The 23,908-nt window shown below is 40.8% G+C and overlaps 1 protein-coding gene and 1 long non-coding RNA gene across 5 annotated transcripts in view; both read right to left on the bottom strand.

Moving 5' to 3' along the window:
- The window catches only part of MTUS2 (microtubule associated scaffold protein 2), a 702,116-nt gene that overhangs the window by 163,344 nt on the left and 514,864 nt on the right, over positions 1-23,908 (bottom strand). For all 4 annotated transcript variants that reach the window (XM_032294818.1, XM_032294817.1, XM_032294822.1 and 1 more), the window contains exon 7: positions 3,548-3,646. In XM_032294818.1, the coding sequence (XP_032150709.1) occupies positions 3,548-3,646 (99 nt within the window). The remainder of the gene's footprint in view (positions 1-3,547; positions 3,647-23,908) is intronic.
- On the bottom strand, positions 16,465-17,874 carry LOC116562527. The gene is made up of 2 exons (XR_004273990.1): positions 17,835-17,874; positions 16,465-16,543 (listed from the first exon to the last, which is right to left on the bottom strand). It is a non-coding gene; the product is annotated as an uncharacterized LOC116562527 (long non-coding RNA).

Raw genomic sequence — 23,908 nt, 5'->3', positions numbered from 1 at the left:
AACCCAATTTAAAAAATGGAAAAATATTTGGATAATTTACCAAGGAACATGTACAGCTGTCAAACACATAGAAAAATACTCAACATTATAAGATTAGTTATCAGGAAAAGGCAAACTAAAACCACAATGAGGTATCATAACACACTTATTAGACTGTCTATTAAAAAAAGATTGATTATGTCAAGGGTTGGCAAGAATGTGGAGAAACTGGAACTGTCACATACTACTGTTGAAAATGTAAAATGGTACAACCACTTTGGAAAACAGCTTGGCACATTTTTAAGAAGTTAAACATATAGCTACCATATGACCCAGCTATTTCATTCCTAGATATTTGCCCAAGAGAAATGGAAGGGGATGTTCATACCAAGATTTGTACAAATATTGTATATTTGTACAAAGATTTGGCTTTACATATTATACCCAAATTCTGGAGCAGGGGAAGCCCCAATTTCCACCAACAAATAAATAAATAGTGATACTTATGTAGTAGAATTCTATGCACCAGTAAAATGGAATTGGTTATTGCCAGATGGATGAATCTAAATTTCGTTGAGAGAAGCCAGTAAAACTAGAATACACATTAAATGATTCCATCTATATAAAACTTTAGAAAATACCAACCAATATCTAATGGCAAACAGATCAGTGGTTGTCTTGGGTTTGGGGTAGGGGTATAGAATGGTAGACAGGTGGGATGACAAAGGAGTCCCAGAAAACTTTGAAGGTTGGTGGACATGTGTGTTATCTTGCATGAAGTGATCGTTCCACAGCTGTGTACACATGACAAAACTTACTGAGTTCTATACTTTAAACATAGGGTAGTTTAATATTTGTTCATTGTTTCACAATACAGATGTTTCCCAATTATAGTGCCACAAACTTTCTTTAGTTTTTTTGGTATAAATATTAATATTTCCATCCTTATACATTTTTAATTTTTTTATATTTTAGGAGTATACTTTGGAAACAATCTAAAGCTAGATTTTACAGCATATAAAATGCACTTAAAACATACTTTTTGACTGTTTAATAAGTGAATGCCGTCTTGTAATCTATTTCTTAAAAAACTATTTTATTTTATTTATTCATTTATTTTTTGAGATGGAGTCTCACTCTGTCGCCCAGGCTGCAGTGTAGTGACACCATCTTGGCTCATTGCAACCTCTGCCTCCCAGTTTCAAGTGATTCACCTGCCTCAGCCTCCCAAGTAGCTGGGGTTATAGACACGCAACACCACGCCCAGCTAATTTTTGTATTTTTAGTAGAGACAGGGTTTCACCATGTTGGCCAGGCTGATCTCAAATGCCTGACCTCAGGTGATCCACCCGCCTCAGCCTCTCGAAGTGCTGGGATTACAGGTGTGAGGCAGTGCGCCCGGCTTTGGTAATGTAAATCTTTGATTTAGTTTAGAGAGCTTAGTTCACATATAGTCATTATGATGTATTTGAGTTCATTTCTAACATCTTACTGTAAGCTTTCAATTTCTCCCATCTCCCTCCTGGCCTTCCTTCTTTTCCTCTTTTTCCTTCCTTTGTATTGATTGAATCTTTTAAATCCCTCATTCCAACATTCTCTCCTCTACTGGTTCAGAACAACATATGTATTTTATTGGCTATCTTAGAAATTTTAACAAATATTTTAACATTGTTAAGTCTAAAACTACATATTATTTTTACCCTTTCTGTAGAATATAAGGACCTTATTTATGGTGGCTTCTTTCCTTTTGTGTATAATGATTTCACATTTAATTCAATTAAGTAGCTATAAGCACTACAGCATTTTAAATGGGATTTTCAGAGCAGTGGCAGCACAGACTCCAGCTCTTCAACTGCATTGGGGCTGGCTTGTGGTCAAAGGTTCCTGGGGGAGGACTCCCCATCCGTGGCTTCCCTGAGAGCCAGAGCTGCAATTGGCCAGTCCCCTGCAGGCTGATTTCCTTCTTTGTTCATCTGGCCAAGGTATTATCCTTTAGAAATTCCAGATTTACGCAGGGTCCTCAGATCTGATCTCTCACTCAATTACCAGGCTTTGTCTCCTGCCCTTCACACTTGCAGGTTTGGCCTGTTTTCCATAAATTTTTAATTAATCAGAAATTTTAATAAGTCTTCTATTCTCCGTGCTTTTGGGTTAACAGTGTAGCAACTAAGAATGCAAGTTTGGGATACAGATTGCTTAGGTTCAAACCAAGGCTCTTTTATTTATTACCTGTGACTTCGGGCAAATAAATGAAATGTTCTGTGCCTCAGTTTCCTCACATGTAAAGAGAAGGGAGATAATACAACCTGTCTCACAGAGTTACTGCGGACATTTAATCAATTAAGGCATTGAAACAGCACAGGACAGTACCTGGCATACATCAGAGCTCCAACAGTAGCTGCTATTATGGCCACTATTTTGGGGCTTAAAGAAAATGTTTTGGCTGGGTGCGGTGGTTCATGCCTGTAATCCCAGCACTTTTGAAAGCCGAGGTGGGCGGATCACGAAGTCAGGAGTTCAAGATCAGCATGGCGAAACCCTGTCTTTATTAAAAATATAAAAATTAGTTGGGCATGGTGGTGCATCCCACCTATATAAAATAGTTGGGTCATCCCAACTACTCAGGAGGCTGAGGCAGGAGAATTGCTTGAATCTGGGAGGCAGAGGTTGCAGTGAGCTGAGATCATGCCACTGCACTCCAGCCTGGTGACAGAGCGAGACTCCAACTCAAAAAAAAAAAAAAGGTTTTCAGGTTGCATTGCATACTGTTCTACAATGGCATGAATATCTTACGATAGGAATATTCTTTTTGTTTTTCTGAGATGAAGTCTCACTTTGTTGCCCAGTCTGAAGTGCAGTGGCATGATCTTGGCTCATTGCAATCTCCGCCTTTCGGGTTCAACTGATTCTCCTGTTTCAGCCTCCCAAGTAGCTGGGACTACAGGTGAGAGTCACCACACCCAACCAATTTTTGTATTTTTAGTAGAGATAGGGTTTCGCCATATTGGCTAGGCTGGTCTCGAACTCCTGACCTCAAGTGATCTGCCTGTCTTGGCCTCCCAAAATGCTGGGATTACAGGCATAAGCCACCATGCCTGGCCAGGAATATTCATAATAAACAATTTTGACTTTCAAGCAACCTTATGTAGTTTATTCATATCCGAATGCAAATAAATCATTTCCTCACTGACAGACTAACAAATCATTTGATACCCATTATCTCTTTCTTCTTCCTTTTAGACAATATTACTTCTTGAGGATAGATCTTTACAGTCTGTTTTTCAATAATTGTAAATTATTTCTACATGCTATTGGAATAGCAGATGCCCCTACACAGAGAAGATTCTCCCACTTAAGCGTAGCATAACATCTTGCTTTTTGAAGATAAAATGATGTCAACAGCTGGTTCATTTCATCTGGAGTCAGAAAACATCAGCATATGTATGCCAAACTCTGGAACAATCATGTAAATCACATGGGCTGGCATTGCTCCATTAATGACATCTGAATAAGATAAATACCAAGTCCAAGTCATCTCCCCAAGTAACACATCATATTTCTTAAATACCTGGTGAATGAAGCTTGGTGGTTGAAGCTGCTACTCTCTTAGGAGATGAAACGGCGGGCTTATTAGTGTCTTGATCTTTCTGAGCTTCTTTCTTTGTTCCTATGTATAGTTCAAAAAAAGAAATAGAAAGAAAGCAAGCTAGTTAAAATTGAAATGGCAACATAAATTGTGGAAAGGGCAGCTTCACAAAATTCAAACAGATCAACGAAAGATATATTTGGGTGATTTGTTGCTATGGTCACAACCCCCTGTGCTTGAGGAATGACACACTTGTTTATAGGAAAGTGAATTTAGTTTTGAGTGGTCAGGGTAGGAGTAAGGACACTGCTGTCTCTGATTTAATGAAAAACGCCCCTTTCTCTGGAAGTCACTGCCACCCCAATGACCCTGACCAAACTATCCGAAATTAAAATCTCAATCACCAACTTAGTCTGCCTGCCTGTCTGTGCCGAAACAAATTTTCAGAAGACGGGGAAGGAAGTTGTAGCTGCACATGGCTGCTAATGACTTTGGCATCACCCGGAGCCAAGCCACAGGGGACACGGTCTGACTCTAATTAATTTCCATGCAGCAGGTCCACAGAGGTGACCTAGAGAGCCTTTTCGCTCTCTTGGATGCAGCTGAGCCTTCGTGGAACTTGCTGCCAGAGCTGGTCCAGCAGAAGCTCCTCACATTATGTCCAGCGATACCCAGGGCGCAGTGCAGCTTCTCTTTTGTGTGCTGGGCATAGTGCTCAGCTCCACATCACCTTTGTCAGAAAGTCAAAGAGCAATGGATGGGAGCTTAGAGAAATCACACAGACCTAGATTAACCCAAACCTGCCTTGGCTTCAGCACACTGTTATGTCATTTTAAAAACAAAGCTTGCTGATGTTCCTTAGATGCAGACCATGAATGTCAACCCCACGTTCACCCTCAAACCCTGAGACCTCTCTCCTCTTTCTAGAGGTAACTGCTGCTAGCAATTTAGTGTTTATTCTCCCAGATCTTTTTCTAGGTACTTATAAATATACACACATATACAAATGCGGCTATTAGTTAAATATATGAAACAAACATTGCAATTTCTTTTTACTTATCCACATGTTTTTGAGATCTTTTTCTTATTAGTGTATTTATAGGTTTTTAAAAAAAGAGCCACATCATACAAATGGTCAAAGACATAGGATAGTTCACCATCGTCTTATGGATGAGCATGCAGATTGTTAGAAGTTTAGCTGCTGAAATAGCTACATGTGCTACAATAAACACTCTTCTGCTTTCTTTGCACACACATGCCAGAATCTTCAGAGGACAAATGCACAGAATCCCTTTTGCTGGACTGAGTCTGCTCTTTTGCAGTATTGCTATGCACAGTTCAAGTGTCCAACAAAAGGATCCACTAATTCATATTCCCAACAAACAGTGTCTGAGAACAGCTCTTCCAACATGCCCCATGCCCTGACATTGAAATCTCACTCATTTAATCCATTCATTTAATTAAGCAATCATTTAATTTATATGTGTCACCATATCAGATGATGCAGCCTCAGATGACCTCATAGACACACTGCTGTGTCACTGTCTCTGCCCATATCTGCCAACCACAATGCCAGCCATGCTGGTCCTCAAACATGCCATGCTTCCTCCTGCGGCTTGAGTTCTTCTGCAAGAATATTCTTCCTCTAGCCCTTAAGCGTGGTTCATCCATTCATTCAGGAGGTCTCCGCACAGCGAGGTCTCCACGATGGCTGGCACTCCAGCTAACATGGCCCTCTCACCACCTGCCAGTTTCCTTGTCCCCGCTTCATTCTTTCTCACAACGTTTGTCACTGCCCAATAATCTATGCTATACTCGCCTGTTTGCTTAGGGCCTGCTTTCCCCACCAGAGAACACACACTTCGACCTAGACGGGGTGGCCCCTCAGTGTGTGCCCCTTCGACCCTTGCCCTACCTTGGGCTTCCTTCCAAGCAGGTCTGCCCAGGGATTTCAGGGATCACAGAAGGCTGGACCTTCAAGGTCTGGAAAGCCCGGACACTGCACTCTGCTGAAGTCATGGGCACTCCCTCAGGATACCCACTATATAGCTAAGCTCCCCCTTCTGTTCCTTTACTCTGCTTTGATTCTAGATATCAACATATATGGAAAGACAGAGACTCCTGAAAGCTGAGAAGGGAAATGTTAAAATCCCCAAATCTGCACTAAACCTAATGTTTTGTGTTTAAAGGAAAAATAAATACAATTATTTATTTAGCTTTTCAGTGTTTCCATTCAGCTTTCATGGAGTACAATTTGAATTTTATCAGAAATGCAAATATTAATAGTTCTGACCCTGCAATTCTACTTTTATAAATTCTCTTTGAAACACTTCTACAAGTGTGCAAAAACATAAATTATAACATATATAACATAAGTTACATGAACTGTGGTATATTCAAACCATGGAGTACTATGCAGCCATTAAAAAGGATATTATAGCTGTATATTGTACTGGCATGGAAAACTGTCCATGATAAATTAAAAAGCTAGTTGAACAGCATGCATGATATCATCCCATTTTTATAACACAAAATGTCACATGTATTATGTTTACAAATAAGTAAAAATATCTGAATGGCACGAAACTTTTAATACTGGTTACTTCTAAGCAGTAGGATTTAGGAGCTTTTATTTTTTAATATGCTTCTGCATTAGTTCCATATTTTATAATCATCACACTTACTTGTATAATAACTAATAAGCAAAAAGAAAAGGAGAGAAACCAAACCACTAATGAAAATAATTTGTCTGATCCATAAAAGGATAAGGAGAGATAAGTCTAGTCCAAGCAATCCTATAGGAATAACTCAAATCGAAAGTTTCATCCTCCCTTTGCAAGCAAACTTTGCCATGGCCACCTGGGGAACTCTGGCATGGTCTGGGAATTCTTCAGGGCACAGCAGATTACAGTGATGAGTCACGACATTCTGTTCTTCCTGTCATTTTCTTACACTCTAGACTCAACCTAAATGTCTTCTAAGTACATGGTAAGCTTTTGTTTCACTGAATGGGATCTCTGAGTGTCTAGAAATGCTAGTGTGGTCTTTGATCTCATGTTTTCCTACTGCCCCTAGCCGCTGTCTCAGCCTTCTTGGCCCCTCTGTCTCCTCTCCTTAGACCTGGACCAACGTATCCCCAGTGTGGCCTCAGCCTTCTCCTGTCCAGTCTTCTGATGAGCTTATCCACTCAACAGGCTCACATCACCAACTTAAATACACTGATAGCCAAAATATCTGTGATTTCCAATCCAGCTGGGCCCGGACATCTCTCCTGGGATCTAGACCTGTTCTCAGCTGCCAACTAGACATTACTGCTTAGCTACTGGATGACAAAAACCATTGTGCCCCAAATGGAACTGGTTAGCTTCTTCTCAAATCCATTCTCCTTCCTGTATTTTCTTTCCTCGTCAATTGTCCTCCCAGTCACTGAAACCAGAAACCAGTCAGTCCTCTTCCTCATCCTACCATATTAGCAGTCACAAGGCCTTTCTGACCTTCAGCATCTCCTGAATCTGGCCCCTGATTCATTCTCACTTTGTACCTCAGCTCAGTCTTCATCATTTCTTGCAGGGACCACTACAAAATTCTCTTTAGTAATTTCTCTGTCTTGTGCCTTAACTTCTACATCTTTACCTAACTCGCCCTCCTCAGCACTGCCAGGAAGACCTTAAATCATTAACAAGATCCCATGATTTTACTGTTAAAACCTTTCCAAAGCTTACCCTGGGCTTCAGTAGAAAGTTCCATCTCCGTGGTGGGGTAAGCGCCCTCCAGGATCTCCTGTCCTTTGCCGGGTGCCCCCTCTGTTTCCATGTGACCCTGGGTGTCTCAGCCTGTGCTGTTCACGGAGGACGAGTGCTCAGCCTCTCCCTTGTCTGCCTGGCCTGCTCCAGGTTATCTTCCACTTCAGCTCATTCTGTGTCAGTTTCCCATTACCACTGTAACAAATTACTACTTAGCTGTTTAAGACAACACAAGTTTATTCTCTTCCATTTCTGGAGGTCAGAAGTCTGAAATCAGTCTCACTGGGCTGAGGCCAAGGTGTCAACCAGGCTGGTGCCTTCTAGACTCTCCAGGGGAGAATCCATTTCCTTGTTCACCTCTCATGGCTTCCTTCACTCCTTGGCTGCTGGCCCCTTCTTCCACCTTGAAAACGATCACTCCGATCCCTGCTTCCTGCATCACGTCTTCGCCTCTAACTCCTCCTGTCTCTCTCTTACAAGGATACTTGTGATGACACCGTCTCTATCTGGGTAATCCAGGATAATCTCCCCATCTCAACATTCCAAACTTCATGCAAAGTCCCTTTTGCCCTATGAGGTAACACTGATAGGCTCTGGTGATTCATACATGGACATATTTGGGGGCCAGTACTCAGCGTACTATAGCTTCCCTGTCTAACTGAATGGTTCAATGAGGAAGCCCTTTTTTACTCACCAAAACATCACTAACTGCTTGGACTCTATTAGTTCCTGGAGTCCCTGACACTTATTTATGAAGTTTTTGACCCTTCTTGAATAGCAGTATTTCCTTAGACCCTATTCAGGGTCTAAGGATCTTCTTCCCGATCTTCTTCCCCAGTGCAGACTCCGTGCTGCTAGGCAAGCGGGCATCTCACTCTGGGCCTGAGCAGCTCCTTGGAACAGCACCCCTGCTGACATTTAGGGAACAAACCCTTCCCTCCTCCTGTTTCATGTGGTCAGGGCAGCAGGCTGATGCACCAGGGCCTGGAGGGTGCGTATGATGCAGGCCTGCCAGACCAGAGCTCTGCACCGCTCTGGTGTTACACAGTCTCCTGGCTTGAGAATGAAACAACATGTGAGCTGGGATGATGACAGCCCTACCTTGGGCATTGTGCTGGAATTACTAGAAAAAAATTCTCTTTCTGATAGACGGCCAAGCTGGCAGGATGTAGGCCTGGAGCAGCTGCTGATCATCTTTGTTCCCATGTGGGGAGAGCTTTTCTGAGGATGACGCCAAGAGAGGAGAACGAGGGGCCAGGAGATGAAAATGCATTCCTGCCGCTGCAGTTGAAGTCCCTCCTGGGGGACAGTCATGCCTCTCGTCACATGACCCCTGGAACTTCTCAGTTCTGTGAACCCCAAATCCCTCTGCCCTTTTGCTTTCTTGTTGCATAAGGCAGTTTGAATTAGGTTTCTCTAACATCAAACCAAACAAGACTTGAATAATACAATGTCAGCCAAAGAAAACAGTTCCTTAATAAATAAATGCACATGCTCTCCTCTCATGGGGCCATATGTTGGTCAAGGCTGCTCCTCATGTACTTTGTCTATATTGAGATTCAGAGCGACATGAAACAATGTTTGTACACAAACCCCAGTGCACAGGGACTTTTGCCGGGGAGGAAGAAGGCAGCCGGAGGGAAAGAAATGTCAGCCTGTCTCGTCTCAGAAGAGAAATCCGTAAGTTTAATTTGAAATACTGGTAAGGATCACATTCACCCAATGCCAGACAATCACTACAAACCCAGATGGTCCTAGAGTGTTTCACCATAGTGTAGCAAGAGCACCTCAAAAGACTACAGTGGTGGGTGCTGCCTAGCAATCCAGAGAGAGTTTCTGAGAAAAGAGAAGAGTGTAAAAGCTCAGTTTCTCACATGGACAAGGGCCTTCCACAATGGTATCAGTGGCTTCAACAACAGCTGGCAGAAGCACCACTGTGTATTTTATTCCTGAACTGGACATCATAAAAGTGACTTAGAATTTGTTTATTACAAATGCTTAAAACAGAGACCATTTGCACAGGAGACGTGAAAACATGACTTGGCCCTAAAGCTGCCCCATCAAGAATGATGGCTCAATGTCAATTATAGAGCTAAAAAATGAGGAAATTCTTTTTACTCACCAGAAAGTCACTAACTACTTGGTCTCTATTAGTCCCCTGAGTCCTTGAACATAAAAAGGAATAATGGCTCACTCTGAGGATGAGGCTGTCATCTCAAAAATAAAAAAAAATAACAAATGATAATAGCTAATTCAGGATCTTCGCTGAGCACATCTAAATGGGGAAAAAAGATTTAAGATAATGGTTAGAAGAATGCTATATACCTTTTTAATAAAAAGACATCACAGTAAAAAAAAAAAACCCTAAAACATTTTTATAGGCTCTTAATGTCACATACAATAGGCTGTAAATTCCTGCAAGTAAATCTCAATATAAGTAAGAAAAGATAAGAAACAGAAAGGATAAAGAAATATACACAGCAAGGGACTTTATCCCACAAGTACCTAAGGCTCTCCCTCCACATGCCTATGAAAGCGGATGTCACGGGGCTGACCCTGCCCTGGCCCCACAGATCAGCTCCCACACAGGGAACACGAGGATTGTAGACGCAGGTGGAGTGAAGCAAGAAGTGGGAAAAGCAAAGGCGGCCACATGCAAGTGATGGTTATCGCTCCAGTGTAACTGGAAAGAGGTGAATAGAAAACAGGAATGATGTAAACAGAAAATATAGATTCTGACGCCCCTTGTAAGATGAATTGAATGGGAACATTTCAAGGCAGGATTTATAGGGATTGAATAGAATGAAGAAAGGAAATATTATCTAGATAAGAATATACCAAATAAAAGGGAAACCTGGATGAGTTATAAACTAAAGACACACACATACACACACACAGAGAGAGAGAGAGAGAGAGAGAGAGAGAGAGAGAGAGAGGAGGGGGAGAGAGAGAGAGAGAATATTTACTTAGATGCAAGGACTAGAAGAAAGGAAATCCGTTTTCAGCGGCCATGAGTAATTTTTTAAATATTAAGAGGAATATGTGATATTGAGGCAGAACAGGAGAAATAATCAGAATATTGGGCTGTATTGGGAGGTGGATTTTAACCTACTTAAGGTTTGTTCCATTTCAACTCCTGTGTACTGCATGCATGAAGGCAGAAGTTGTAGCTGGGAATTTAAGGGGAAATAGGGAGGTCTCTGTACTCAAATAGAGGCCTAGAAAAATCAGGTCTACATTAGAAGCATAATTATTACCTGGATAAGACTAAGTGATAATGAATTCTGAAGATTACAATGAAAAGGTAAGAATAGAAGAGTGAAGAAGTGGTTTTTGAAATATACAGATGTGTAAAAGCTTTGTAAACTCCTCCCGCCAACCCCCAGCCCAATAAATTCACTGATCGATTCATTATTAAGCACCAAGAACCCATAAGGCACTGTTCTAGTAAAAGACAGAGGTATGAGCTGTAACTGAAATTACACTTTGGGGAGAGATATTTATCATAGCATTTATAAACACCAGGTGCCAGGTTGCAGTTGCTTCTGTGTGCGTTACTTTACCTGACACCTGTCCAAACTCTGTTGGTGTTACTATTGGTGTTATTGCTTCGCAAATGAAGGAACTGAAGGTATGGAGTTTGTAACATATCTGCGTCTACCAGTACATGGCTCAACCTGCAACTTCCAGCCCTGCTTAGCCTGCATTTCACTACACTGCAGTGGCCTCAGTGAGTCCTGAGAAGTAACGAGTTCTACCGCCTGCCTGCTCACCTGCCCGCAGAAGTACAATGGATCCAGGTAGAGTCTCATTGCATTTGAAAGAAAGAAGCAAGGATCAGGGGTGAGAAAGCTTAGAAGAGAGTGGGGGTGTTGCGGAGAGGGCAGGTAGGCTGTGACTAAGAGATCAGGAAATGGCTCAAGCCATTTGTTTTCAAATGCCAGGGGCCAGTGAATGCCAATGTCCTTTCCATCCCTGGTCCCAATCTTTCTCCCTCTGATGCTTCCTCCATCCTATGCGGAACTTCTTCTTCCTTTGGTAAGAAACGTCCATCTCCTACCTTTGTCCTCAGTCTCTAAGAGGGTTTTCTCAAATGGTTGCCACTGGTGCTTTCCTTCACATCCAACTTCGTCCTGGTCAAGAGGTCTTCAAACTCTCAAATAACCCACTAGGACATGAGGCCCCACACAGGTGTAAGGCGCCTTTCCTTTGAGGTTCCAAGGTTCTTGCTGGCTAACTGAACAGTATTCCAACAGCAGGGTCACTGCCCCTCACATCCCCCAGGTGCAATCTTCCCCTTTACCTTTAGGTCCTGACACTGGCAATCCCCAATGCATGACACATCCAGCATCCCAGTTTTCAGTCCTTTGACACCTGCAACCCCTGAAAATAAGCCTGGCTTATTTTACTTAACATAAGATCCTCTAAGCTCATCCATGTTGCCATAAATGATAAAACTTCATTCTTTTTAATGAAAGAACGGCATTCCATTGTGTATCTGTACCACATTTTCTTTATTCATTCATCTGTTGATGGGCACAGGTTGATTCCACATCTTAGCTATTGTGAATAGTGCTGCAATCAACATGAGAGCTACAGACACCTCTTCAATGTTCTGATCTCCTTTCCTTTGGATATATGCCCAGTAGTAGAACTGCTAGATCATACGGTAGAAAACTATTTTTTTAGACAAAGTTCTACATTGACAACTTTCTGAAAGGTCATTCTCCAAGGTTTTAAACAAAACAAACAAACCAAAAAACACCCAGTAGTATCTTGTCTTATACCCCCATATGCTTTCATGCTCATCACTTCCAACATTTTAAGCCTTTTTTTTCTATTTCTCTCCATAGACATAATTAACATGTTTATAATGCTACTGCTTGATATGTACATTTTAGATCTATTTCAGTAACTTCTTACTACAGCAAACGACAATTTTGTTCTCTGCAGGCTCCCTTCCACGCTACCTCCCCCATCATTGCAACACAACTGTACCGTTTTTGGTTAGGTCAAAATTCAGTTCACCTCGTTAAAACTGTATATAAATATTATTTACAACTGAACCATCTTCTTGCCTGACTTTTGTTTTACCTGGGTTTAATAGCTGCCTTGATTTTTGTTTGCTTAGTTTTCTATGTTCACATTGCTTATTCTCCCACAAGTTCGCCATCAGCATATAGCTTTCCCCTCACAATTATGACATGTAAGGTCATACCTCATTGTAGCTTTGTTTTCTTGAGGCCATTCTTCCTGGAGCCCCCAATTCTCCATTTCATTTTAGACTGGTCATTTCTAAGGCTGTGGCACGGCTGTCCTTTGAGTTGCATCACCGTTCTGGGAAATCCCTTTGCTTTTTTCCTACTTCAGGTTCCTATTTTCTGGACCCCTATGTCTTCCTCTTTTTTGGTTTGCTTCCATACTTTAGTAGAGCTTTTTTTTTTTCAGTTTCTGGAGAAAGGTATACATGAGGTAAATTATCTGACAGCTTCCACAGCTGAAGATATCTTCATCCAGTTGGTTGCTTGGCTTACTGCAGAATTTTAACATGGCACATGGCAGTGATTTCCTGCAGAAATGCTAAGGTTCCTGCAGAAATGCTAAGGCATTTTAGCATTAGGGTTAAATGCTAAATGCTCTTTTAGCTTCCAGGGTTGCTACTGATAAGCCTATTGATGCTATTCTAAATCTCAGCCTTTTGTGTGTGATCTGTTTGCTCTCTTGGGAAGCTCTTGGTGTCTTCTCCTTTTCCTTAGTGTTGTAAAATTTCATGCTGATGTTGTCTTGTCATGGATCTTTTTGCATATATTATGCTGGACACTTAGTGGCCCTTTTAATCTGTAAACTCTCATTCTGCAGTTCTGAGAAATTTTCTTGATATGTTGCTTCCTAATTTCCTCTCCTCTGATTTCTCTGTTGTTTTTATGGAAACCCTAATATTTGGGTTCCATATATGTATATGCATATATACATGTAGATATATACCTTATTATATATCTTATCTCTCTATATAATCTCCAACCTATTGATGGATGTTTCTCTTTGGATATCTCCCATGCATATCTCACTCCATGTGTCCAAAATTGAACTCACAGTCACCTAACAAAATCTTTTTTCATTCTTATCTTCCCTAACTTGGTAAATGTGCTTTTTTACCCAAGCCAGAAATAGCGATCTCATATTCAACTCCTCCCTCTCTCACCTCTTTATGCTCAATACAATGCCAAATCTTTGGAAATATACATCTTGTGTCTCTCTTAAATCTAGTCCACTTTTTTTTCATAGTCACTGCAACGTTGTAATTTACACCAGTGCCATGCCTCCTGTAGAGGGGGCTCAGCAGCAGCCTTCTACCTCTATGACTCCAGTGAGCTCTGCTCCTTCTACACAACCTTCACGCCTCGGCCTGCTGCTCTAACGCTCTGGGGCCACAGCTTTACTACACTATGGGTTTAATGCCTTCTCACCTGTCCATATTCCCCATTAGACAACATACTTCACGAGTATTGCCCACTCAGGAAGTATTTGTAAATAAATGAGTTGGTTATTATTACTAACTAGTCACATTCTTCCTTCATGGAAAATAAAATTAACCTTGAGATTAGGTGAATTCCTGACATTTTGAAATTGCTTTTTATTTTATCTTTCTCATTTCTTCCCTAGTATCTCTCTCTCTCCACATAATAAACAGGCATGTTGTAAATGATTAATGAGAAATCATTGCACATACTGCTTGAAACAAAATTAGTAAAGCTCTGAATATGATGGATTTTTAGGAAGAAAATAATCCAGTTCTCCTGGGGAATCAGGACATTGCATGATCTATTAGGTACTGAGAATGTGAACAAGTAACTAGTGGTAAAAAAAATACTTAGCATTTTTAAAACTACACAGATAGATGGTTGAGTGTTATCCACTGTGGCAGTTTTCACTAAGTAAGCCAAAATAAAAGAAATTATCTGGATTATTTGCCTCTTTCTACCCAATGATTTACTTCCACATTAATTCAAAAGTACAATAAAATTGTGCCCTTTTAAAGACTAACATTTTCCCCATATAAATTTAAAAATCTCTAGCATGGTCTATTTAGTAGTAAGTAAGTGTCCTCATGGTAGATCTTTTAGTTTTACTCCAAAGCCTGCCTCATCCTTTTAAAAATTTTCGGAGCTATCATTTTTTTGAAAGAGCCCAAACATTCCTTTATTTATTCATTTATCACATATTTATTGGTTGGATGCCTTGTATTTGATATGGTGTTAGCTGTTGTAGATTTCAAAGCAAAAAGACAGAATTCTTGTCTCTAGGAATTCGCCAATTAGTGGGACATGTAAATAGGTAATGACAAGATAATACAGTAAGTTTGGGTATAAATTTCTCTATGGGAACGTGAAGGAGGAGCCAGGTTAGGCTTCACTGAAGAAGGTTATATTTGAGCTGAGACGTGAAGTATGCGAGACTTGCCAAGAGGGCAAGGGCACTGCAGAGCGTGGGGTTGGAGGGATGTAGGGGCAGTGATCATGTGCAAACGTACCGGGGTGAAGGGACAGCAAGTCAGGGAGAGCAGGGCAAGGAACGAGGCTGGAGGGTTTCTTTTTCAGCCCAGTCTACACTGTATCTAACCTCTATGATGTCCTACTTCACTAGACCAAGGCAAATATTCTTACTAAGTTTCCCTCCAATGTGTCTGAACTCCCCTGAAACTCCAATCGGAGGCTAAATAAGACTACCTTCTATTAGGTACTAATTGTACATTTTTTTTGTCTTCTTCTTTATAGGTGGGAAACTTTGTGATGAAAGTTGCCACTGAATGGAAACAATGACTAATAAATAATTAGAAAGTAAACAGAAAGTTAAACTGTCTTTGGCTGCTATTGCTTATGGTTGAAACTAAGTTATCTGGCTAAGGTATCAGATTGAGACTCAGCCATCCAAGGTACATAAGAATTAAAATAAGTTATTCCCTTTCTTATAAAAGGACACATATTCATTACAGAGAAGTAAAAAAAATACACTTTTTCTTCATTTGCATTATATTCTCAACCAGCCATAACTATGAACCCATTGAAATGCATTATTTCAAACCAAATTATATATATTCATATATTTTTCTTAATCAACTATCATACAGTTTTAAACATTTTTATTGCAAAATACAATACTTAAGACTTATCTGCGCAGTTTAACACATAATTATAAAACAAACATCCATGCAATTGCTACCCAGGTGAGGAGTGAGAATAGCAGATCACTGGCAGCCAGAAGGATGCCAGGTCTCAACCTCACCTTTCCCATTCAAGGAAACAACAGTCAAGATGTCTGCAGTCATGTCTTGCTTTTCCTCACAGCTTTACCACTCCATATGCGGCTGTAATAATATCCTGAAGTCTGTTTATAAACTTACATCAGTGATAGACTGGACAAAGAAAATGTGGTACATATACACCATGGAATACTATGCACCATTTATTAAATAGTGTCTGTGAATGTTCTTTGCTCACGTTTTAATGGGGTCATTTGTTTCTTATAAATTTGTTTCAGTTCCTTGTCGACTCTGGATATTAGACCTTTGTCAGATGGATATATTGCAAAATTTTTCTCCCATTCTGTAGGTTGTCTGCTCACTCTAATGATAGTTTCTTTTGTTGTACAGAAGCTCTATAGTTTAATTAGATCCATTTGTCAATTTTTGCTTTAGTTGCAATTGCTTTTGGTGTTTTCATCATGAAATCTTTGCCTGTGACTATGTCCTGAATAGTATTGCTTAGATTTTCTTCTTGGTTTCTATAGTTTTGAGTTTTACATTTAAGTCTTTAATCTATCTTGAGTTAATATTATATATGGTATAAGGAAGTGGTTCAGTTTTATTTTTCTGCATATGGCTAGCCAGCACTCCCAGCACCATTTATTAAATAGGGAATCATTTCCCCATTGCTTATTTTTGTAAAGTTTGTTGAAGATCAGATGGTTGGAGGCATGTGGTCTTATTTCTGAGTATTTGATTCTGTTTCATTGGTCTATTTGTCTGTTCTTGTACCAGTACCATGCTGTTTTGGTTACTGTGGCCTTGTAGTATAGTTTGAAGTCAGGTAGCTTGATGCCTCCAGCTTTGTTCTTTTGGCTAGGATTGTCTTGGCTATTTGGGATCTTTTTGGTTCCATTCTGTGAATACTGTCAATGGTAGTTTAGTGGGAATAACACTGAATCTATACATTACTTTGGGCAGTATGACCATTTTCTTTTTTTTTTTTTTGACTGAGCACAGGGGACTTCATTGATGGTACAAAACAAGGTGGGGCTCCCTAGGCCCCTTCTTCTTCAGGGGGTCTGCATGGAAACTCTGAGGAGGGGGGATTCTCAGTGTGATGGAGGACTGAGTAAGGCAGAGACTCCCCAGCAGTGAGGGCCTCTCTCTTACTCTCGTGCTCTCGCTAGGACTGGTGGTTTGGGGGTTCTCACTGTTTGGAGGCCATGTGAGCCATGAGGTCCACCGTCCTGTTGCTGTAGCCAAATTCACTGTCATATCAGGAAATGAGCTTGACAAAGTAGTCATTGAGGGCAATGCTAGCTCCAGCGTCGAAGGCGGAAAAGTGGGTGTCACTGTTGAAGTTGGAGGAGACAACCTAATACTCAAGTGTAGCCCAGGATGCCCTTGAGGGGGCCCTCCCAACACTTGCTTCACCACCTTCTTGATGTCATCATTATCTGGCAGGTTTTTCGAGATGGCAGGTCATGTCCATGACTGATAAGTTGGCAGTGAGGATACAGAGGGACATGCCAGTAAGCTTCCCGTTCAGCTCAGGGAGGCCTTGGCCACAGCCTTGGCAGCACCACTAGAGGCAAAGATGATGTTCTGGAGAGCCCCGTGGCTGTCATGCCACAGTCTTCTCAGTGGGTCATCCACAGTCTTCTTGGTGGCAGTGATGGCATGGACTGTGGTCATGAGTTTTTCCATGATACCAAAGTTGTCATGGATGACCTTGGCCAGGGGCACTAAGCAGTTGATGGTGCAGGAGGCAATGCTTATGATCTTGAGACTGTTGTCATAATTCTCATGAGTGATGCCTATCACGAATATGCATCAGCAGAAGGGGCAGAGATGATGACCCTTTTGGATCCTCCCTCAAGTGAGCCCTAGCCCTCTCTATAGTGGTGAAGATGCTGGTGGATTCCACAACATACTCAGCACCAGCACTGCCCCATTTGATTTTGGTGGGATCTCGCTCCCGGAAGATGATGATATTTCCATTGATGATAAGCTTCCCGTTCTCAGCCTTGATGGTGCCATGGAATTTGCCATGGGTATAATCATACTGGAACATGTACACCATGTAGCTGAGGTCAATGAAGGGATCATTGATGGTGACAATATATTTACCAGAGTTAAAAGAAACCCTGGTGACCAGGTACCCAATATGACCAAATCCACTGACTCTGGCCTTCACCTTCACCATGGTGTCTCAGGGACATGGATACTGATGCAAGAGAAGATGCAGCTGTCTGTCAAACAGGAGGAACTGAGAGCCAACCATTTTCATGATATTGATTCTTCCTATCCATGAGCCTGGAATGTTTTTCCATTTGTTTGTGTCCTCTCTGATTTCCTTGAGCAGTGCTTTATAGTTCTCCTTGAAGAAGTCCTTCACTTTCCTTGTTAGCTGTATTACTAGGTATTTTATTCTTTTTGTAGCAATTGTGAATGGCAGTTCATTCATGATTTGACTCTCTGCTTGCCTGTTGTTGGTATATAGGGATACCAGCAATTTTTGCAGATTGATTTTATATCCTGAGACTTCACTGAAGTTGCTTATCAGCTTAGGAAACTTTTAAGCTGAGATAATGGGGTTTCTAGATCTAGGATCATGTCATCTGCAAATAATTTGACTTCTTCGCTTTCTATTTGAATAACGTTTATTTCTTTCCCTTGCCTGATTGCCCTGACCAGAACTTCCAATACTATGTTGAATTGGAGTGGTGAGAGAGGGCACCCCTGTCTTGTGACAGTTTTCAAGGGAAATGCTTCTAGCTTTTGCTCATTCAGTAGGATATTGACTGTGGGTTTGTCATATATGGCTATTATTTTGAGGTATGTTCCTTCAATATTTAGTTTGTTGAGAGGTTTTAACATGACGGAATGTTGAATTTGATCAAAGGTCTTTTCTGCATCTATTACAGATAATCATTAGGTTTTTGTCTTTAGTTCCATTGATGTGATGAATTATATTTATTGATTTGCATATGTTGAACCAATCTTGCATATCTGGGTGAAGCCAATTTGATCATGATGGATAAGCATCTTGACGTGCTGCTGGATTTGGTTTGCCAGTATTTTATTGAGGATTTTTGCATCAATATTCATCAAGGACGTTGGCCTGAAGTTTTCGTTCCTTGTTGTATCTCTGCCAGGTTTTGGTATCAGGATAATGCTGGCCTCATAAAATAAGTTAGGGAGGAGTCCCTCCTCTTCAACTTTTTGAAATAGTTTCAGTAGTAATGATACCAGTTCTTCTGTGTACCTCTGGTAAAATTTAGCTGTTAATCCATCTGGCCCTGGGCATTTTTTGGTTGGTAGGCTATTTATTACTGCCTCAATTTACTTGTTATTAATTTATTCAGGGATTCAATCTCTTCTTAGTTCAGTCTTGGGAGGGTGTATGAGTCCAGGAATTTATTCATTTCTTCTAGATTTTCTAGTTTATGTGCATAGAGGTATTTATACTATTCTCTGATAGTTGTCATATATTTCTGTAGGGTCAGTGGTGATACTCCCCTTATTATTTCTAATTGTGTTTGATTCTTCTCTTTTTCCTTCCTTATTAGTCTAGCCAGCAGTCTATCTTTACATTACTTTTTTCACAAAACCAGCTCATGGATTTGTTGATTTTTTAAAGGGTTTTTTTTTTGCTCTTGGTTCTCTAGTTTGTTCATTTGAGTGGTTAGGCTGTTAACTTAAGATCTTTCTAGCTTTTTGACATGGATATTTAGTGCTATAAATTTCCCATTTAATACTGCTTTAGCAGCACCCCAGAGATTCTGGTACATTGTCTCTTTGTTTTCATTAGTTTCAAATAACTTCTTGATTTCTTCCTTAATTTCATTTTTACCCAAGAGTCATTCAGAAGAAGCATGTTCAATGTCCATGTAGTTTTGTGGTTTTAAGTGAGTTATGATATCAGGTTTTTTTTTATTTGCTGATGAGTGTTTTACTTCTGATTATGTGATCAATTTTAAAGTAAGTGCCATGTGGTTATGAGAAGAATGTATATTCTGTTGTTTTTGGGTGGACAGTTCTGTAGATATCAGGTCCAATTGACCCAGAGCCGAGTTCAGATCCTGAATATCTTTGTTAATTTTCTGTCTCAATATTGTCAGTGAGGTGCTAAGTCTTCCACTATTATTGTGTGTGAGTCTAAGTCCCTTAGCAGGTCTCTAAGAACCTGCTTTATGAATCTGGGTGCTCATGTATTGGGTGCATATATATTTAGAACAGTTAGCTCTTCTTATTGAATTAACCCCTTTACCATTATGTAATGCCCTTTGTCTTTTTTGATCTTTGTTGGTTTACAGTCTGTTTTGTCAGAAACTAAAATTACCACTTCTGCTTTTTTTCCGGTTTTTTATTAGTTTGGTAAAGCTTCCTCCACCCCTTTATTTTGAGCCTATAAGTGTCTTTGCATGTGAGATGTGTCTCTTGAAGACAGTATACTGATGGGTGTTAGCTCTTTAACCAGCTTGCCATTCTGTGCCTTTTAATCAGGGCATTTAGCACATTTACATTTTAGGTTAGTACTGTTATGTGTAAATTTGATCCTCTCATCATGATGCTAGTTAGTTATTTTTCAGACTTGCTTATATGGTTACTTCATAGTGTTACTGCTCTGTGTACTTCAGTATGTTTTTTTTAGTGGCTAGTATTGGTTTTTTCTTTTCATATTTAGTGCTTCCTTCAGGAGCTCTTGCAAGGCAGGCCTGGTGGTGATGAATTCCCTAAGCATTTGCTTATCTGTAAAGGATTTTAGTTTTCCTTCACTTACGAAACTTAGTTTGTCCAGATCTGAAATTCTGTGTTGGAAATTCTTTTAAGAACACTGAATATTGGCTCCAATCTCTTCTGGCTTGTAGGTTTTCTACTGATAAATCTACTGTTAGTCTAATTGGTTTCCCTTTGTAGGTGACCTGGCCTTTCTTTCTGGCTGCCCTTAACATTTTTTCTTTTATTTTTTTCTTGGAGAACCTGATGATTGTGTGTCTTGGGGTTGATCTTCTCATGGAGTGTCTTTCTGGGATTCTCTGTATTTCTTGAATTTGAATGTTGGCCTGTCTTGCTAGGCTGAGGAAGTTCTCCTGGATGATATCCTGCAGTATGTTTTCCAACTGGGTTCCATTCTCCCCATCTCTGTCAGGTACCTCAATCAGTCACAGGTTTGGTCTCTTTACATAATCCCATATTCTTCAGAGGTTTTGTTCATCGCTTTTCTTTCTTTTTTTCTCTATTCTTGTCTGCCTGTCTTATTTCAGAAAGATAGTCTTCAAGCTCTGAGATTCTTTCCTTCCTCTTCTTTGTCTATTCTGCTATTGATACTTGTGACTGCATTGTTAATTTCTAGTGTTGTATTTTTTCAGCTCCATCAGGCCAGTTATGTTCCTCTCTAAACTGGTTATTCTGGTTAACAGCTCCAGTATTAATCATGATTCTTAGCTTTTTTTTTGCATTGGGTTACAACTTGCTGCTTTAGTTCAGCTAAGTTTGTTATTACTCACCTTCTGAAGCCTAGTTCTGTCAATTCAGCCATCTTATCCTCAGCCCAGCTCTGTGCTCTTGCTGGAGGGGTGCTACAGTTATTTGGAGGAGAAGAAGCACTCTGGCTTTTTGAGTTTTCAGAATTTTTGTGTTGACCCTTTCTCATCTTTGAGGTGGAATGAAGTTTTTTATGGGGTTTTTGTTGATGTTGCTGTTTTCTGTTTTTTTTTTTAATTTTAACAGGCCACTCTACTATAAAGCTGCTAGAGTTTTCTGAGGGTCTGATCCAGACCTTAGTTGCCTCAGTTTCTCCTGTACCTGGTTATCATCAGTGAAGAGCACAGAATAGCAAAGGAGGCAGCCAGCTCCTTCCTCTGGAAGCTCCATCCCAGGGGGGAACTAATCTATTGCCAGCCAGCATGTACCTGTAGGACGTGGCTGGAAACCCCAGTTGGGAGGTCTCACTCAGTCAGGAGGACTGGAATCAGGAATCTGCCCAAGGAAGCAGTTTGGCTGCTGTTTGGTAGAGCAAGTGTGCTGCATTGTGGGGACCCTTCCTCATCTGGACCACCTGTATTCTCCAAAGCTGGCAGGCTGGCATAGCTGAGTCAATTCAACCACAGAGATGGCAGCTGTCTCTTCCCCTGGAACTTGGATCTGCCTCAGACAGACTCCAACCCAGTGCTGGGTTGACTGGGATTCCAAGCTAGTGATTCTTAACTTGTGAGGTACTGTGGAAGGGGGGCCCACAGAATGACATTGCTTGGCACCCTGGATTCAGCCCCTTCCTAAGGATATGCATAGGTGGATTTTTCATCTTCCCAGGGATCCCGGGGCCAGAGTGTCTGTGTGTGATTGAGTGGCTGCTCTGCCAAAACTCCACACAGCTCTGTGTATGGACCCAAGGCCCTGAAGGCATGGGCTTACAAGGGGGTGTCTCCTGATCTGTGGGTTGCAAAGACCCACGGAGAAGCATAGTTTTCCAGGCGGGGTTGCACAATCACATCCCCTTGGCTGGGGATGGGGGCTCCATTGGCTCTGTGCCACTCCTGGGTGGGCCGTCGCTACCCCTAGCTTTTCTTCATTGTCTGTGGGTTGTGTTGTTTGCCAAGTCAGCCCCATTGCAAGAACCTGGATATTTCAATTGAGGACGTTGAATTTACTTGCCCCTTTTCATTCCTCTGAGTGCTAGAGACCGTGGCTGCTTCTAATTGGCCATCTTGGATCCATCTCCAAAATCTAATTTCTAATATGATAGTATGGAACGTGTGTTCTTTGAGAGGTGATTAAATCATGAGAGTTAAGCCCTCATGAATGGGACTAGTGGTTTTATAAAATAGGCCCCCAAAAGCTCATTTACACCTTCTACCAGGTGAAGACACAGCAAGAAGTCACCATCTATGAGGAATGGTCTCTTACCAGATATTGAATCTTCCAGTGCCTTGATCTTAGACTTCTCAGCCATAATTATTGGAAATAAATGTTTGTTGCTTATAAGCCACCCAGTTTATGGTATTTTATTAAAGCTGCCTGAACAGACAAAGATAAAACCTATGGATTATAAGCACTGTGCTAGTGTATCAAGCCATTAATGAATGATGTTGGTGTTATTTTTCTTTTTCCAGTGAGGAATTCAAGAGTCAGAGAAGTTAAATAACTGAATCAAGGTCACACAGCCATTAGTGGTAATCTGGGTCTAACTTCAAAGCTCATTCCTTGTTTCCCATGCCATCCAAATTCTATGTGATAGAAACTAATAATTTACACTGTGGCTTATTAATAAAGTTGTTCCATTCCTTTGAATGCAAATCTTGTAGAGACAGAAATATGTCCAAGGTGGCTTTTTTTTAAACTCAGAAATGTGTAGACACCTCTTAAAAAAAGAGTCTATAACTTGCCATGTTTTTCCTGGTTGTAGGCATAAGGCAGTGCATGCTGGCAGCTGCAGCAGGCTGGGCCTCTGCTGAGTGACTCTGGGCCACAGCAGCTGTGTAAAGAGGGCCATCCCCATCAGAATCACCCCATTCTAGGCCTACAGCAAAGGGCAATGAGAGCTGCTGCAGGGTCCTAAGCAGGGGAATAATAGGGCCAGGCTGGCATTTGAAAGGTGAAAGGCTACAACAGTTGGGGATGGGCGCAAGCTGGAGGGCTTTCGTCTCATCCCTCATATCAGCTAGGCTGGTTGGGTGTTTATTGATTAGCAAAGTGTGGACCCAAAGTGGTCCTCAACACAAATTTGCTGACTGGTGGGTTAAGGATGAAAGACGCAAAGGCTTTGCAATGCCAAATAAATATGTTAACTCCTCTCCAGTTATCTTATAGAATGGATTACTGGCATTTGTGTCCTTCTTCCAGTGTCTTGATCTTGGATGTTGCAGCCTCCAGAACTGTGAGAAATAAATGTTTGTTGATTATAAGGTACTCAGTATATGTATTTTTTTTTATAATGGCTTGAACAGAGGAAGATAAAACCTATGGATGATAAACTCTGTGCTAGTGTATCCAGCCATGAATGAATGAGGTTGCATTTATTTCCTTCTTATTCTCATATCTTTTAATACACCCCATGAAGAACTACTGTATTCAAATGATACACCCCATGAAGACTTCACTTCAAACACTTCAAATACTACTCTTAGTGTTTGGTACTTCTTTAGTGTGATATAGCTAGTAGAATATATAAATCTGAAAAGAAATGGAAAGTTTTAAAACAGTGACATGTAATTAAAAGTTTCATGCTCCTCATACTAAGAAGTTGGGCCATATGATGGTAGCAATTTGCATAAGAATGCATTTATAGTACAGTAGGCAGATTTCTAAAACATACAAATGTTGAAAATCACAATGAAAAACTCAGCTCCA

Source organism: Sapajus apella, unplaced genomic scaffold (genome assembly GCF_009761245.1).
Source record: "Sapajus apella isolate SASKATOON/1434 unplaced genomic scaffold, GSC_monkey_1.0 scaffold32, whole genome shotgun sequence".
NCBI lineage: Eukaryota > Metazoa > Chordata > Mammalia > Primates > Cebidae > Sapajus > Sapajus apella.
Note: the sequence above shows the minus strand (reverse complement) of the source record. Positions and strands in the feature narration are given on the sequence as shown.